This window comes from Mercenaria mercenaria, chromosome 10 (genome assembly GCF_021730395.1).
Source record: "Mercenaria mercenaria strain notata chromosome 10, MADL_Memer_1, whole genome shotgun sequence".
NCBI lineage: Eukaryota > Metazoa > Mollusca > Bivalvia > Venerida > Veneridae > Mercenaria > Mercenaria mercenaria.
In genome coordinates, this window is record NC_069370.1 from 56,082,436 (window position 1) to 56,101,754 (window position 19,319).

Below are 19,319 nucleotides of genomic sequence, written 5' to 3' on the forward strand. Positions count from 1 at the left end.
CTGCGACGAATCCTCCACTGCCGAGGCGTTGGAACCACCGCTTCTGCAAAAGCTATGGCCAGTGTGAGAACGGAGTCTTGCAATCATGCGGTTTTGTTCTTTATACGCCTTTGAACAAATCATTTCTAAAAGGTCACAATTATATATACGCACGGCATTTCAAAACTTCGTTTTGAAGGTTTCTCTCAAATATATATATGGTCACTTAATAGTTGAGAACTTATACTTGGACTGCTTGGAATCATTGCGACTTGATCCTAACTCCTCCAAGGATTCACAATCAGCTGCTTTGAATGTAAACAGAGATTCAGATTTTAAAATACGCCTCTATAAAACAGTTTAATAGAAAATTGGGTATTTTTAAAATGCTGAATTTTGACTCCGTAATTGTGTAGCCCGACCTCCAATGGCATTCGTCACATGTATTTATGCCTGGTTTGTTTTGTATCTTGGGCAAGATGTACACTAAGGCCATGTTGATCTACTGGCAGTGGTGGGGGGGGGTGTCTATGTTAACAAGCGTCTGTGGCATTCATTGTATACTTTGACCGTAGTTGTATTATATGTAATACGTATTTTGGAACACGGTTTTCGACGTTCCGGTCAAGTTTACTTACCTTTATCAAGGTTTACTCGAGCTTAATTGCTTGACAGCATGCTGCGTAGTTCATAACATACGCTGCTTGTTATAAAACAAATTAACCGGAATAAACTTTGAAAAAATATGTAGCTCTAACTCACAGAAATGTTGACAAAATTGTGTTTCAATTTATTACATAAAAATCGTCAAACTCATTTTTATTAGCAAGTAGTACTACTGGTAGTTTGAACGGATGTAGGCCTAAACATCTCAATGGTCAGTTGTTATTGACATTTTTCATTGAAATTAACCTAGTGGTAAGAAATTTAATGCATATCTAGTACATAAATCTAATCACAAGTCATTAAAATCAGAAGATTCAGAAAAATGAACATCACGGTTTAAAGTTGTCATCACGGCTCATTTTTTGTCTCGAAATGCGTTCAACGAGCTCTATTTTAACGAGTAAAATCTGAACCCCCACCTTGGCTTACGATCTGCGTAATGACAAAATCACTCCAGCTACGTATCTGAATGCCAAAGGCGGCCTTCTCCAATGGTAGTTTTTGACCACGTCTGCGCTTCTTTCACAAGACTTGAACATGAACCAACTGACAGCGACAGCCATAAGCTGGAATATAAACTAACGGGCGCATAAGCTTGTACGATAAACTATGCTATAGTGTAATTATTAGGTCTACTGATTTTAAAAACAAAAGAAAGAAAATAGCTCTAGATCTAGTTTAAACAAAATAGAATGAAATAATCATACGAGTGCCTCAGCATTGGGTTGGGTACAACTGGGGGGGGGGGGGGGGGGGGGGGGGGGGGCGCAGGGTAATTTCGCCAAAAGGTTTGATTGTAAGCTACTAGATCTATGTACACCGTGTAGCCTACTAGCTCTATGGATTTACGGTAGATCTAGATTTCTAGATCTAGATCTAGCTTCTAGCTGTCCTGCTTTTAGATTCTATTTTAGATTTTCAAAAATATTCTGTCTCGAAGACCTTTATAATGGCGTAAAACTCTACAAAGTTCATTTCTAGATCTTGTAAACAAAGTTGCAATTGAATATTGTTCATGAAAAAGCCCTGTTAGTTAACTTACACATGGTTACAAAGATAAGGTGGTTCCATCTACGTTCCAACAAAAATCAAAATTGGCGCTTCTTTTGCACACGGCGTTCTTACTGAATGAAATTTCACGCTCAAGTGATTATGGAGGTTAACTTCCGGTGATCATTACAAACAGGAGTCGAGATTTTAACCTATTTTTAATTGAAAACAAACAGAATCGCGAACTTTTGTGCATTTATAGCTAGGACAATAAATTGACAATGCCACCTAAATTGTGTGGAAGGTGCAATAAAACAGTTTATCCTACAGAGGAGCTGAAATGTTTGGACAAGGTTTGTTGCTTCTGTATGACCACTGTTTATCCGAAAAGGGGTTCAGTAAATGATTGATTGCCCTTATTAGGTCATGTCGTTTACCTAAATGTATCTGTTTATGGATTAACTTACAAATTGGGCATGTAGTAGTTGACTTATTTCAGTCAGTTTCGATTTGAAGGCCAAATGTTCTCGTTGAAATTTGAAAAATGGGCGGGGTTGTAACACGCAATATTTTACCAACTATTTTGTCACCTGTTGTTGCAACATCACAAGGATGTAACTCAATACAATTGCTGCAAGTAAATTTGACCAAGGAAAAGCAAATGTGGTTTAAATACATTATTTTGTAACTGTAATTAGAAGCCACAGACCAGCTATAAAGTATCCTGACTCAAGGATTTAGAACTCTTTTAAGGATAACTGGATGTGAATAAGAAGTAATCCATTAAATTAATTTATAACGTTATTTAAATCTACAGGTACATACCTCTCGCTAGTGAGCGATTTGTCCCTTTGGAGCATCAAACTTAGCTTGAATCTAACCCAAGAGCGAAATTCAAGTCAACTGTACTGGGACAGCGAGATATCTTTTGACTGTCGCTGTTTTGTCATGTCCAAACCTATTCTGCATATTTTTGTTTGGAAATCCCCAATGAAATCTGTTTTCTGGTATATGTACAATGTATTTGTAAGGATTACATCTCTGGTAATGAATTAATGTTGACATTAAAGCATTAAAATTGCGTTGATGACATTTTTGAATGTATATTTTGTGTTTCCTTTCTGCAATTTAGTGTCATGGGCAGTCCGCTGTGTATTGAAACCAGTGTTGGGGTAGATGCACCTGTTTACATCATATTTCTGAAGATTTAAGTCTCTTGTTTAAAATTATGAGTATATTCAACCCATTTGAAGTTTCTACATGGTTATTAATGTTTAATTTTAATCTTATTAGAGCAAGTAGGTCTGACCAGTATTTTATGACTTTTTTGGATTTTTTAATGTCTTCGTTTTCCTAACAGTAAAATGCAGATAGGGGTCAGATTATGCTACGTGTAGGTTTCAACAAGGTAGCATTAAATTACATGTTGCCAGGGATATATATAAACTAGCTACCGTAATAATTTTATTTATAGCCAGGGCTTTTATTAGAAACATGGTCGGCTCAAAAGTTAGGGATGGGCGAATATTAGTGACAAATCACCAGCAAACATTCAAAATCTTGATGCAACATTTATTTTCGAACATATAGGTGACTCAGGGGTTCCACTTGACCTGAAAACCCAAGAGTCCCAGGACCCTTGGGCCCAAATTTTGAAGGGTCCTTTTCCAAAATACAGGAGTCCTGTCCCAACATGTCCATATAATATATATTTTTACTATATTTTTTTTTAATTTAGTAATACGTAGACCTTTACCTAATTAAGAAAACAATAATCCAAAGATCATGTTACAGCATAATAAAAATGTCATGTTACAGCATAATAAAAATGTCAGTTTCAGGTCATATAGTCTCATATTGTAAACTAATATTTATCAAAATTCATGTTATTTTGATTAGGTTTTTCTTCAATATTTCATTTAATTTTTAATAACAGAACAGTGCTATAACACTCTATAAAAATGTATCCAAAATGTACTATCCGGATACTGGTACAGTTTCGGAATGTCATCGGAAAGTAGTTTTTGCTTAGTTTACTTGGCCAACTAAGCTAAATCAGAGATAGTTCCTCAAATAATTATGCTACTTATCATTAAAAACTGCATTGAAAGTATTTTTTTAAAGATTGGGAAATATGCATATGACATCGGGTGTAATTAGACTCGTGAACGGACATTCTAAACTTATTTTTGCTTTCGAAATTTGTGAAGTTTCTTGTTGAAATTACGGTATGATCACTAAACAATGGTCTAATTAAAAGTTGGCATGAAAAAATCTTGCAGGGCACTTTTCACATGCTCGGTAATCAACTGCTTGCGATAATTTAATAATTGGCGCCTTTTTTGACAGTAAACAGGATCAATACGCTTTATCAATTAATTTCAACACTTCATTGATTCTTGTTACCTATGTGCACTCGCCGTGTACCTGAAGTAGACGGAGCTTAAATTATGCTATCAGTGAGTGTACATACATGTGTGTGTGTATTCGGCACTCATTTTGACATCTTGCAAATTGTCAACAGTCCGAGTAGCAGTAATTGGCGAGTGCGGATCCTGAATAATCGGGCGTTAGAGGTTAGATTTCGTTTGGCAATAAGTGTCATGTGCGATGATTTTGGACTCTGGCGATGCTGATCTGGATTGGACTATTCAGAGTTAAAATTGTTCGAAAACATGGCAAACATGTATGTCTTTTTCATTCCTTCAAACATGCATAGATGTCTGTGAAACAAAATGTTATACGGTGCAAAAATTTTAGTATTTTAAGTATTTTATGGTGGTGTTAAAGTTCAGGCTAGTGAAATTGGTGTCGGGCTTGGAAAATTTCCTATCTGGTAGCCCGAACAGGCAAGTGGATTCAAATCTGAATTTCGTACACTGTCGCTGTTTAACTGATAAAGGTAGGATTATTGTCTAAGATTCGTAGGATGGGCACTTATTAGATAACATCGTATTTTTTATTTTTTTCTGAAAAAAAGGCCGTTATTTTTACAAAAAGTCTGGACTAGGCGTTTATTAGAGCATGGGCTATAAAGAGAATTATTACGGTATTTTTATTTAGGGGCCCAGATAGACTGGTATCAGTCCTTACATTTGCCAGTCATAGCCTCTTCTCATATTTTATGTTAAATTACTTCCGTTCATAGTTATAACACGGTTACCTTTTCTTGCTGCCGAATGTAAGAGAGAAATTCGCTTTTTACTAGTCTGATATTAAATACAGCCAGATATTCAAAAGGGAGCAGTCTATAAACAGGGAGCTATCTATAAATGAAAGATATCTGACAAGGAAATACATTAGTAAATAAAAAACTTATTATCAGACTGGTAGCTGGTCTAGGGCCCAGACTGTCAAAAATAAATGTTTATTATTAGGTATATGGGCACTTTCTCCAATAATTTAGGGGCTCAGCCCAAATTCTAGGGCCCATGGGCTACTGGGCCCCTGCTTATTTATATCCCTGGTTGCTGAATTTGGGGAAAATAGAAAAGAAGTTAATTTATTTTTTTTTAAATATTCATTTCCTCATAGTATATAGTAACAGTGTACATACAGAAGCTCAAAAAGCTTTTTTAAAGCTTTTTAAACCAATTTTCTTTGCCGTGTAGGGTTAAAAAATCACTTTCAGTATGCTGGGCCCCTAAATTTGAAAAGTTAGGAGCCCAGCTGGCCCCTGGATAAAAAAGTTAAAATTTCCCCTGCAGTAATATTAGAGTTAGCCTTGTAATTCTCCTGTTCCGTGCAATAATAGTAATCCATGTTACTAAAAGTCAAATGATAGGGTTTGTTGATCACTCTAATGTAGCGCCCTTGAATTCCCACCAAGGTATGTCGAAACAACCCTATGCCGATGATCTAGTAGAATCAAATAATTATAGCTAATACTGCTTATGATTATGAAATTAGGAAAGGAAGTCACAAATTAAGAATATTGATTCAGATGTTGTGTAGGTCACATGTAGTTACTTGTATGATTGTGTATAATAATAGTTGCACGTATTTTTATGCTCCCAGTGTTGAAGACCAGTAGGCATATAGTGTATGAACTGTTTGTCAATCAGTCTGTCTGTCCGTCACTCCTGTGTAAACATCTCCAACAGTTTTCTGTTCATTTAAAATGGAACTAATAAATATGATATTGATGATTAGCCTTTTAAATGCTGAATACGCAAAATGCTAAAATGAGACTGTTTCTGTTCGGAAAGAAATGACCACTGTGGCAAATGTCTTTGATCTATATAGCATTTAAAGGGGTAATACTAAAAAATGAAACTTAATTGATGGACATGACAAAAAACGTCTGTAGATATTAACACTTTATAATAATCAGGGTTCTCACTAGCAATTTCAAGTTGCAGTCCTGGGACTCTCAAAGCTGAAAAAGTTGCAGTCCCAACTACTGACTAGACTGACGGACAGACTTACGTTTCGTCAAAACACAGACCTCTGTGTTGCGTCTCACTGCAGAAACGTGCGTTCGGGAACTCCCAAGCTGCAATAAACACGCGTATTCCGGGACCAATTATGCGTACAGGGACGCCGATTTTGGCGTTTCCGAGAACCCTGATAATAGATTAATAAATTGTGTAGAAAAAATGTTGAACAACTTAGTAATCAATAAATTGATCTTTGTTACCATACAATTTTTTTTTTATATTAAAAGAACATTGTTTTATAGAAAACAACCGCCTCGGTAACCTAGTGGTAGAGCGTCCGCTTCGAGTGTGGGAGGTCGTGGGTTCGATCCCCGGCCGCGTCATACCAAAGACGTAAAAAATAATACTAGCAGCTTCAGCGATTTTTTTCCTTCTTTATAAAGTACTCCTAAAAGGACCTTTTCCCAATTGAAAAATGTAATCTTTTTTCCCAATTATCATCCAAAAATTCCCCAAATGACCAAATTAAGTTTGCATTTTGATGATTACAGAAGGAAAACTTAGTTACATTGACATTCACCATGATTTAACCATTTAAACAGTTTGTTTGATGCTATTTATATGGAAATAAATGAAGAAGCATTCTAAATGATGTTATTAATTAACTATAAAAATTCCCAATCTGAGTAAAAACCCCGCTATTTTTCCCAATTTATCCGGTACCAGACCTTTTACCAAAAGGGCAAAAAAAGTCACTGAGCTTCCTTGATTGGCACTCAGCATTAGGAGGGTAGTGCTAGGACTGGTCAGCCCGGTGTCAGTATAATGTGACTGGGTTGGGCATCATGTCACGTGCCTACGGCGTGATATTCCAGTGAGGCAGCACTATAAAGTTGGGCATTGTGCTCACTGCTACAAGTAGACACCGTCGTTTATATGACTGAAAAATTGTTGAAACCCGAACACACACACACTTTATAGAAAACACAGCATACAGGCTGATTTTGGTCTGCACCGGTCGCAAAAGCAAAACTACTTGCCACCAGCAGGCTAAAGGTTAAAATGAGGTAATTGGCAGTGAAATTTGAGAACCAACCTTTCTGTATGTTTGAAAAAAATGAAGAAGGACATATAATTTTTAGATCAGTCATTAATTTAGTGGTTGGTCATTAGTAGGCTTGGCTGTGTAGTGAGACTTACAGACACATGGAGGTATCATTGGCAAATTTGTCTAAAAGTGTACTGTAAATAATTTAAGCAACTTTGTAATGTTGTGTCCCTGTGATGTTGTCTGGCGGCCCGACCAACATAAAGGAGACCACGCAACAGAAAAAATGCTAGGGCGTTCGGTTGACCCGAGGTCCCGGGTTTTGACCCGCGAAAATAGAGAAAAACTTGTATTTGACCCGCATAAAATACGCCCAGTGCGTTGGCTTGACTCGCAGAAATTTACTTTGATGCGTCTGGAGTTAGAAAGTACTGCCCCGTATCAATCAAAATCTCAGTGAATTTCAATATTGTTGCCAGCACAAACGGAAGTATGGCAATAGGCGGAGCGTAGTATGTTAATAAGCTACTGACAGATGTCAGTCACGCCATTCGCCGACTGACACGTAATCATCTCCCGGTTTGTATTGAGTACAATAATGACCCGTCATTATCAAAGGTGTTTATTGATCAATGTGTAAATGTTAATTGGTAAACAATGCAGCCCAAGATTAACATGTTTGTACTTCTTGGTAATTATTTTGTATGCTTGACACGATTACATGAGCCGGTCGGCCGTCACGGTCTATAATAAATTCATTATCATTGCCGAGGTTTTGTTTGGGCCAAAAAAAAAAATGCTTTAAATAAGCAGAAATTATACGTGGTATGGTGACAAAAATGAAATTTAAAACAGGTATTTTAGAAAGAATTTTTAATGTTTACTTTCGTTTTCCGTATATGTCACTCGTTTTCGCGACCGCCATTTTCGGACATTTTTATCATTTCTTTAGATTTTTCTAGTACAATCTAAATAAAAAGACAATAAAAAGTCTGCATTTAAGAAAAATATGATCACTCTTAGTTCTAATTTAGAAGAATTTGCCAAGAATAAAGTAAAACACCAAACCCATGCATTTCTAGGCAATGTGCAAAATTAGACAACTAAATTATGAATTTGCTGAAAAAAATCTGTAATGACTAATGTACTTGTTTTAGATAATATCTATGAGAGTTGCATTAATAAAAGTATAGCTTGACCTCTGAAAAGCTGATCTTGAATCTTGACTCTTGAAAATCTGACACTGACTCTTGAAAATCTGATTTTGACTCTTGAAAATTTAGGCTGAAGAGTCAATGACTCTTGAGTTTCAGAACCTACCGAAAGCCCTGAATGCTTCTGCTGTGTCTTTGTGCTTGCAGGTTGCAAACATGACAAAAATTATTTTTTATGCGGTTGTGTTATTGCTCTGCTTGGGGGCACCAGCACAACAGCATAACATTTTAAAAACAAGCCACCAGTATTGACTGGCCTGGGTTGGTTTCCTTTGATTTTCCTTGAAGTGGTTATAAACAGCTAAACTTAAATTTACTTGTTTGTTTGGTTTGCTAAGTTGTTGTGTATACAACTGATAATGTAATGCAAGGTGATAATGTAACTTAGGTACTGTCATGCACATTTCTTTAATACATGTATATTGAAGAATGATAAATGGATTTGAAAAAGTGTGTATCATTTACCATATAAATTTTAGATTTCTGCGTGATTTATTAAGGCCAGGATCACCTTCTTATTAAATTTAAAATGGATTGATGATACATGGTGCATAGTTCTTGTATTAGTAATACATTATCTTGATTGAAGATTTGGTAAGGGGTACCTGTCTACCTGATAAACATAAATGTTCAGTTTCCTTGAAAGTTGAGATAGTGGTAGGATGAGAGTTACTGGACTTAACCAGCTTTTGAATGTTAACCCTTACCCTGCTAAATTTCTGTAATTATGAACTTGTCCATCTTTCAATTTGGACATTATCATTGGATGTTAAAAGGGGTGCTTAGTAAAAAGTAAACTTACAAAGTCTGTTGTGATCAAATAATATGTAATAATATTAATTTGTTTCTTCATACTGGCACTGATATTTTCTCAGAAAACCATTTTGTCTCTAGGCTCATCTCAGGTTAGAGACAGAGGCTAGAGATATTGTAATTTTTTTCAGAAAATGCTATCAGAGAGGATTGATTTTATGCCTCTAACGACTGATGCCAGTCTAACTAAAAAGATACTGACTGAATAGCGAACAGTTTAGATCTTAATCAGACTGCATGGTTGTGCAGGTTGATCAAAATCTACACTGGTCGCAAAGGCAGAATCAATAGTGTCCAGCATAAGGTTAAGAGTATTCTAAAATTTGTGAGTTGCAGAGAAAAGTACTAGAATTTCAAGTGATTTAACAAAAATGTATTTTGTATAGTTGCAAAATAAAGAGGGATGAAAGGGGAGTTTTCAAGTGTAATGAGGCTGAAATATCTTACATTAATTTGTGTATTTAGTTTACATTAATGACATTTTTATAGACAATGTAATTGGTACTTGTGGCTGTCAAGATACATTTTTCTAAAAAAAAAAAAATAAAGCTCTTTTTAGGTTATATCTATTTTAGGTTTAATTCAAACAAGTCCCATTAGTGGACAAAGACTGTTTTGTTTTGTTAAATAATTTTGTTAATCTTCTTTTAATAGTTGTTTTCAGCTTAATGGGAAATTGATTGAGCAGTTTGCTAATTGAAAAATAATCCCCAGTATGCCTGTATAATTAAATGAAGAGTATCCACTATGAAGAGTATGTTTGAGATGACATTTTTCTCATGTGAGATGTTTGTTACAGTCTGACCTGAGGCTGTGATACTAAACTTTTTATGTAAATTTTTGTTGTGGTCACCAAGTTTTCACAATTATAGAAATAAATGGCATGACAATTGACAAATATACTTATGAGATTGTGCACATAATTTGTTTGAGGACTATACATTCTTTTCAGTCTTAGATAAAAATGTAGATGTATTCCATACACTTTAACACATCTTACCCTGCTGAATTTCTATAATGAACTTGTCCATCTTTCAGTTTGGACAGTTCCATTAACTGTTATAGGGGTGCTTACTAAAAGATGCTGACTGAATAACGAACAGTGCAGATCATGATCAGACTGCACACATGGGCAGGCTGATCATTATCTACATTGGTCGCAAATGCAGAATCAATCGTGTCCAGCATAAAAAGGGTTAAGAATGAAACCTGTAGGTAGTTGCATTAGTTGTTGAATGACACAGTCAGCTTTGTTACATGTTGTACATTTCCTAAGCACATTCAGATACGATCTATATAGTGATGTTAGTCCGACAACACAGTATTTTCCAATAGAAATACAGGGCCTGAAAACTGTAATGTAGACCTGTTTTGGTTTTTTTTGGACCAAATTGACACAATAAAGTTAACTTAGTTTTACTACCAATTTTATTTCAATTTGCAGACAATATAATTGATATGTCCCTCCTGAATTTTTTGTTCACAGAATATAGCCGACTGGGAAGGTAATAAGTTATTTACTTTGTCTATTAAATGATGAAAGCATATTTCTTCAATTAGAAGATACATTTAGAGGTATTACCTAACATATGGCTCATTAGCAAGATGGTAATAGAAGTCATGTATATACTACTTGAAAATCTTAATAACAAATTCCATCCTGTAGACTGCACCTTTCATTCTCAATACTTGAAGCATGAGTTGCAGCATTTGTAATCCTATTATTTACGTAATGACGTGTGGAAAAACTTCTGAACACATGTTTTGTTTTGACAAGTTTTTTGGCGGGGGTGGGGTGGGGGGTTAGCTAAGGACTGATATACCCTATTGAAAATGCCTGTATTAATTTAGTTGCAAAACATAGCTGGTAACTCAGACCTAAAGCAAACCCAGTAATTTGATGTACCATTTTAAAACAGCTAAATATGTACTTAAAAATTTATGACAATTACAAACATTTCAGCCAAATATTTCTCTATGATAATCGAAGGTATGAAATTGTTGAAAGTTATGGTTTATGGAGGCTGTTAAGTATTGTGTTACTGAAGTAAAGGTACACTATTGTAGAAATGTTACCTGTAGCAGATATTTAGTTTCTATGGAAACTATTTTTACACCCACCTGCAGTAGTTGCAGAAATCATTGGTAGTTTCAGCTGTTACTTCACTGTGCCAAAAGATCGACATTGATAGACACTAGTAAAAAACAAACATGAAAACAACAATAATGTACAGTGAAGCGTGGCTGATTGAAGTCTTACAGTGTAACCTTGATACAGCAACAACCAGACTGACATGTGTTCAGAGGACACTCAGGTTACTGTCCTTGAGAGGTTAATTAACTCAGAAACTGAATTCAGATGTAGGAAAGAAATTACCGGCTATTGAAAGAGGGTATGAGCTCTTCGAACATTGTAATTTGCATAATATTATGATATCAATTTGTGTCACATTTAAAAATGTTTAATAAAGTTGAGAAGAGTTGTTGTTTATAAACAATGATGAAATTCTTTATTACCCTCTTGATATATACATACTAAAACTGAGAGTAAACAGAACTTAAGTTGATTAATTCAAACAATGCAAGCGTTGTGATGAAGTAGACACTTGAAGCTGCTGGTACATACATCCTGAATTTGTTCTGATTAATATGTACTGTTGATTATATCTAAATATAGAAGTCATTCATGAGTTTTAAGTCATTGTGTGTTTATACGGTAACTGAAATGTAAATAATGAATATAATGCATGCTGAGTAGCTTTGTTTGTAACACTAGAAGCTGCAAGAGTAAAGTTAATGTGACAAAAGACCAATGTTTTGGTGTGACATGATTTACAAAGTGATATTATTCAACTTACTGTCTTGCAGTGCAGTCAGATAATATTGTAAGGATTTACATTATTGATCTGGGAAAGTTTGTTTGATTGTTTTGGGTTTACACTGTTTTTCAGCAGTATTTCAGTTATGTAACGATGGGCAATTAACCTAACCAGGGTTCCTGGATTCTGTACCAGTACAAACCTGCTTGCTGCAAGTAACCGCCAACTTCCCCATATGAATCAAGAGGTGGAGGACATATGATTTCACACACAATGTCTGTTATTAAATCGTCATGGAGAACATACGTCTCGCCTGGGGATCATACGGCCATGCGATCTGTAGATCTGCGCTCTCCCTATTGAGCTAAGCGGGCAGGCTGATCTTTGAAAGAGAAATAAAACAATGGATGTAGCCCAAGCTTGATGTCACTTTCCTAGGTTGATAAATCCTTGTATCGAAAGAACCTAATCAGTATTTATCAAACTTTGCTGCTTTAACTCCTCTGTGGTTACTCCACCATGTTTGTTACAGTTAATAAGGTCCACCAGCAAGTCAATATGATGTTTTATCATTGATCAGGTGACTGTGTTTGGATTAGTAAAATAAGATTTAATAGTAACAAAGAATTATACTCCCAGACATTGAACAGCCATCATATACCTTTTTTAGCTTGACTGTTCGAAGAATAGGGGAGCTATCCTACTCGCCCCGGAGTCGGCGTGAGCATCACACAAATGTTAAAGTTTGCGTACCACCCCAAATATTTCCAAGTCCATTGAGATGTTGCTTTCATATTTTGCATACTTTACCATCATGACTCCAGTCTGTAAAAAAGAGGAGGCAACTCTATCAAGCATTTTGACTGAATTATGGCCCCTTTTCGACTTAGAATAAATGTTAAAGTTTGCGTACCACCCCAAATATTTTCCAAGTCCATTGAGATATATTGCTTTCATATTTTGCATACTTGTTTAACATCATGACCCCAGTCTTTAAAAAGGAGGAGGCAACTCTGTCAAGGATTTTGACTGAATTATGGCCCCTTTCTGACTTAGAATATGCTTATTGTAATGTTAAAGTTTTACTCATTGCTTATATTATACTATCAAGCACTGAGAATAGTCGAGCACGCTGTCCACTGACAGCTCTTGTTTATTGACAGAGACATTCAGTTGAACATATTTATATTCTTTAGTAAGACATAATAATTCCTGTTTTGTTTTAATGAATTACCAGATTTTATTATCAAGTATGTTTGACATGTACATATTTCTGTTTTGTGTATTATTATATTGTATGTAATTGAGACTATAATAAAGATTAAATATATATAAATATATTATCAGGGTATTAGGGTAGTGAGTGGCCTCAGAACTTCCCTTCCATGATTCTCTCAAACATTAAAACTATTTCTAACATTAATGATTTGTTCAACTCCCTCTGTTTTATGATTTCAGACATGGCACAAAGGATGTTTCAAATGCCAGGTATGCAATATGACACTCAACATGAAAAACTACAAGGGATACGAAAAATTGCCATACTGCAATGCGTGAGTATACATGTCAAGCATTCTTTCGATCCATATACCCCGCCTCCCACCCACCTAAAGTGTAAAACAGTAGCATTTTGCTTCTATTTGAGGATGCTGCTGCTTGCATAGGCAGTATTAGTTGGTATATAATGACATTTTGCTGGTAATATGTATATTGGTAGGTGAGCATCAAAACCTTGTATGTTCATTTTTCGCAACTTCCAGGATCAGGTTTCTAGTTTAGTCAGTTATTGCACAATTACAAGATTTCATTTCTCCATGGATATTCGTATAACTTGTTTCTTGGAATTAAAATGATATACTAAAACATTAGCTGCCACTAATGATTTTCACAATACTGAATTATCAATTATACACTGTATACAAAATATGTGTGTCTTTAAACGGAAAACGGTCAGGTATCACCTTGTCCTGTTCCATTTACTGAGCACTACACTATATTCATTCTGTTTGTTTATTTCATTTTGCATGATCTCTTACAATTTCAGCCATTACCCACAGACAAAGCACACAGCAGTAGCAGATACTCCTGAAAGTAGAAGAATAGCTGAAAACACAAAAATACAGAGTAATGTAAGTAAACCTGTAGCACAGAGAGCAAAACATAGCTCAAACACACAGGCCTTTCATATTTCAGTAAAATTCACAACATTTGAATTAAAGTTTGAAAGAAAACTTTTATCTATAGACAACTCGGAGCACAGTTTGGTGAGCTTTGCAACCATCTCATTGGCCTGGGAATTTTCAGGCCTAGTCCTAATTTCAGACTTTTGGCTGATAAAATTTCACTTTATATATGGCTGTTTTAATAACAGACATTTTAGGCTTACAAAAGTAACTTTTCATGCTTCTCATTTTTATCAGAATCCAAGGCCTGATCTCAGTGTTTTATAGTGTTCTATAAAAGTACAGATATTGGCAAGGTACAAGAAATGGCATGTCAGTCGTTTGTTCTAGGGTTTTATCAATGTAGTTCCTTGAATGAAATGAAGAGAACTTAACTAAGTTAAGACTGAAGGTTGAAAGTGAAGTATTTCTTAAGTATTTGGAAATGATGCTCTCAGGATTTATGATTAATTCAATATTTCTTTGGTTATATATGTATATGAATGCTCTTCGTAGAAAGGATTAAACAATTTCTAGTAAAATAAAACGAATGTAGAAATTGCAGGATTTATGTGGAAAATACTTGAATGTAATTTCCATCTAGGACATGATCTACTTTAATAAACAATTATTTTAGATAACTGGCATGGGAATTCAGTGTTTGGCAGGTTTGTCAAAATCAATGGAGGCAAAATGTCACATTGGCATGTGGCTATTGTATGTAGCCATTTCTGATCAGAGCTAATGCAAGGGTTTACAACAAAGTGTAATGCATTTTGTTAATTTAGTTTCTAGAGCACTGCTCTAAATTCAATGAAATATTGGAAGACAGATTTATAAGGAGAAGGTATACAAATGGTTATCTCAGCTTGTCTCATTCATTAGTCTGGAGATATGAGCCGCACCATGAGAAAACCAACATAGTGCGTTTGCGACCAGCATGGATCCAGACCAGCCTGCACATCCGTGAAGTTTTGTCAGGATCCATGCTGTTTGCTAACGGTTTATCTAATTGCAATATGGTTTGAAAGCAAACAGTATGGATCCTGAACAGACTGCGGGGATGCTGGTCGCAAACGCACTGTGTTGGTTTTCTCATGGTGTGGCTCATATTATGTTATGGTATAACAGATTTGTCTGTTCAGTTGATTGATTTATAAAATGCCATCTGTCAGTATTTCAAATACAGCCGTCATTTGGCAGTGGTCCTTGATGTTGTACCATTATGAGGTAGTTGACAACTTTTCTACATGAACCAAAGATTCAAGGTTGGTGGTCAAATTGTTGATGATGATTTCTCCTATGTAAAAGTTATTAGAAAACATTTTATAGGGATCAGTCTTGTGACCTCAAGATGGCTTTTCTTGTTAGCTCAATGCCAAGCTTAGAAGGTAGGTCCTGCTGTTCTGTCACCAAAAAACTGAATTGATCTATGATTAATGCTTCAGTTTTCAATGAAGGTGGGAAAAATGCATTTTTATCTCTCATAAGATAAGGGTATATGATAACTATAACATATGTGACAAATGGTTGGTAAATTTGACAGAAAGAGTACCGCAAAGAATTTGAGGAGAACAAGTCTAGGTGTTACCAGATAGCAGATACACCGGAGATGAGAGCGCACCTCCGAAACACCCAAAATATCAGTATGGTAATGGCTTGCTGCCGTGTTGGTTTTTACTGCTGCCGATCTGTTCTTTTTGTTAGTGTGGCTCCACACCCTTGTCACAGTGTTAACCAAGGCAAAGCTGAGTGTCATTATAAATGATTTGCAGCTAGTTTTGTTTTTATATATGTTGAATTATTACTACTTTTCTAAAAGTGCAGACTTTCCTGTTTACTTTACTATATGCTTCAGAATTGAGCTTGGACCCAAGCTTTCTTTAGGGTGACATTTTTCCCAGTAGTAGCTGAATGTGTTAAGAAGTCACATCATATTGAAGAATTTGTGCCAAAAACTGGTGTATTATTTGGCATGTTATGAATACCACATTCATTTTATTGATAATTTCACCTATATATTATATTTTCCATTTAAATACCTTGTTTCCAGAGTAAGCACAACTTTTCATAAGTACTTTGAAAATTTTGGTAATGTAAATGTTAAATATATTTCTGTAGTTCAGATAATTTTTATCCGAATTTTGAACTCTCCGATTTTGAATATATAAGCTTGTAGAAAAAAAAGTTTTCAGTCATAGAGTTTTGATTTGTGCAAAATACCCAGAAAATATGCAGATATGTTAAATATGAGCTAAAAACATTGTGTACAATTTGTTACTACATCTGCAACACTGTGACTAAAATGGGTTTTAGCCTACTTGGCCTTAACTCTTTAAACAGTTTTGCTCACTTGTAAATAAAACTAGGCATTAATTTGAAAATGAGCTGTAAGGGCTGAATTTACTGTGCACAACAACTGCTGGTCAAAAGTATAGGAGTCAGTATCGCGTGTATTTAAAAATGTGAGAGTTTTTGAAACAAAAAATTTAAAATAAAGAATTAAAACTAAGAAAATATTAGTGGCAGTTTTAAACTCAAAAGATCTCTCCAGATATAGAACTGATGTTAATAGCCTAGTGTGCCAGTTCAATGTCAGTATATACATGTATAGACCATTAGAAGGAAGAGATTGTATGATAGTCAAAGATACCAAAGCATTTACTGAAGTACTTAAGGGCGAGGAAGTGTTCAAGATCCAAAAGGTGATTTGTTCAAGTGTCAGAATAAATTTTGTTGCTCATGGAGATGAAGCAAAATCTTACTGATCGAGAAGAAAATATGTATGACCCAAACAAACTTCTTTTTCCACAAAAGTGGCAAAACATCATTACAGATCAGGGGCATATGAGCATCATGATCATTGTCACGGTCACAGAATATTCTAGTTTACTTCTCACTGGTTTGTTAATGTTTTTTAGCTCACCTGAGCATGAAGTGCTCTAGGTGAGCTTTTGTGATTGCCCTATGTCTGTCGTCCGGCCGTCGTCAACAATTTGACTGTTAACACTCTAGAGGTCACAATTTTGGCCTAATCATAATGAAACGGTCAAAGTGTTACCCTCATTAATCTTGGACAAGTTCGATTTTGGGGTCATTGGATCAAACTAGTCACAGGTAATCAGAGGAAGTTGTTACACTCCAGAGTCACAATTTTGGCCCAATCTAAATGAAACTTGGTCAGAATGTTACCCTCAATAAAATCTTGGACAAGTTCGATATTGGGTCATCTGGGGTCAAAAACTAGGTTACCAGGTCAGATCAGAGGAAAAGCTTGTTAACACTCTAGAGGTCACAATTTTGGCCCAGTCTGAATGAAACTTGGTCAGAATGTTACCCTCAATAAAATCTTGGAGGAATTTGATATTGGGTTATCTGGGGTAAAAAACTAGGTCACCAGGTCAGATCAAAGGAAAAGTTTGTTAACACTGTAAAGGCCACATTTATGACTGTATCTTCATGAAACTTGGTCAGAATGTTAATCTTGATGATCTCAAGGTCCAGTTTGAATCTGGGTCTTGTATAGTCAAAAACTAGGTCACCAGGTCAAATCAAAGGAAAAGCTTGTTAACACTCTGTAGGCCATATTTATGACCATATCTTAATGAAACTTAGTCAGAATATTTATCTTGATGATCTATAGATCAAGTTCAAATCTGGGTCTGGTGGGGTCAAAAACTTGGTCACCAGGTCAATTCGAAGGAAAAGCTTGTAAATACTCCAGAGGCCACATTTATGATGTATCTTCATGAAACTTAGTCAGAATGTTAATCTTGATGATCTTTAGGTCAGGTTCGAATCTGGGTCATGTGGGATCAGAAACTAGGTCACCGGGTCAAATCAAAGGATAAGCTAGTTAACACTTTAGAGGCCACATTTATGACCATATCTTAATGAAACTTGGTCAGAATGTTAATCTTGATGATCATTAGGTCAGTAGGTCAGGTGAGCGATACAGGGCCTTCATGGCCCTCTTGTTTACCAACAGGCTTGTAGACACTATTCATACTTTACTAAAATCTGTTTTATTGCTTCCCCAGTTGCTTAGTTAACAGTGAAGCTCAGTAAGTACATGTGAAGTGAGAGAGCTAAATTGAAAGGACATGTTGTTTTCAAATGATATGACAATTGTAAAGAATAAAAGCATATTTAAATTGTATTATTTTGGATTGTGGTGAAAGCTTCAAGCTTATTTGAACCACTCTCCTTCCAGCTTCCTGGAAAAATCAGTACTTGTATCATATGAGCATGATGAGAAGGGGTGGTCAAGACCCCAAGGGGGTCTTGAACCCAGGACCTCTGGGTTGAGCAGCAGACACCTTAACCATTAGACCACAGCTCCCCTTTATGTAAAAGTGATCAAAGCCTTCTACAGTTTGCTTCAATGTTTTAAATGAGCAGATTACATGTATATAAGTACTAGTTTTTAGTACAAGAGTCTCAAAACTGTATGTTTTTCGGATAGGTCCTATTTCATGATATAATGTCAACATGAGTATACTGTCAACATGGATTTGAGATTCAGTGAGCATGTGAAAAGTAAGCATGTCAGGAGTTCTCCTTGGTTACAAGATCAGCATAACTTGGGCTTCTTTTAAACCTGATGCGAAAATTAAACTGATATGCTGACATGTGTAAATTTGCCGGGTAAATTACCTGTTTACATGTACATTGTTTTTTTCCATTTCAGATCAAATATCATGCAGAGTATGAGAAACAGAAGGGTAAGAAAATCACTGTTGCCGATGACCCGGAAACCCAGCGTGTACGTCACAACATGGATGTGATTAGCAATGTCAGTTACCATGGTGACAGAGAAAGAAGAACCCAGATGGAGATGGCAAGGCCAGCAGAACAAGTTGAAGGTAACTACACCAAAATTTTTGGATGAGATACCTGGGAATTTTATTATTGCTCATAATTATTCATTCTCAAAACAAAGTTCTATGAGGTCAGCTGTAATTGCTAATGCTGGCTGGATATTGATATGTCAGTATGTGTATACAGTTAAGTTTAAGACTCTACTTTGAATAAATCTATTGTAATTTTTTTTAACGTGAATATTTCAGTTTAATTGCAAGATACATTTTTATTGTGATTAACTTTGTTCTACTGGTTTGTGTTCTAATAAACTAAGAACAGTATATATTAGATGTTAACACTGCATGTTGGATCATTATTCATGAAATGTAGGTCAGTACGGCAACCAATCATCAGGGAGACGAACGTCTGATTCTGGGGCAGGTTCG

General features: G+C 35.6%; 1 protein-coding gene across 14 annotated transcripts in view; it reads left to right on the forward strand.

The window, feature by feature from the left end:
- The first annotated feature begins 1,782 nt into the window (after nt 1-1,782).
- LOC123561495 (LIM and SH3 domain protein 1-like) overlaps nt 1,783-19,319 on the forward strand; it is a 49,678-nt gene continuing 32,141 nt past the window's right edge. For 10 of the 14 annotated variants that reach the window (XM_053553135.1, XM_053553136.1, XM_045353905.2 and 7 more), the window contains exons 1-6: nt 1,783-1,988; nt 13,367-13,461; nt 13,953-14,037; nt 15,617-15,721; nt 18,761-18,935; nt 19,264-19,314. In XM_053553135.1, the coding sequence (XP_053409110.1) occupies nt 1,917-1,988; nt 13,367-13,461; nt 13,953-14,037; nt 15,617-15,721; nt 18,761-18,935; nt 19,264-19,314 (583 nt within the window). In that variant the 5' untranslated portion in view covers nt 1,783-1,916. The remainder of the gene's footprint in view (nt 1,989-13,366; nt 13,462-13,952; nt 14,038-15,616; nt 15,722-18,760; nt 18,936-19,263; nt 19,315-19,319) is intronic. The other 4 variants (XM_045353907.2, XM_045353913.2, XM_045353920.2 and 1 more) reach the window with 3 other exon arrangements.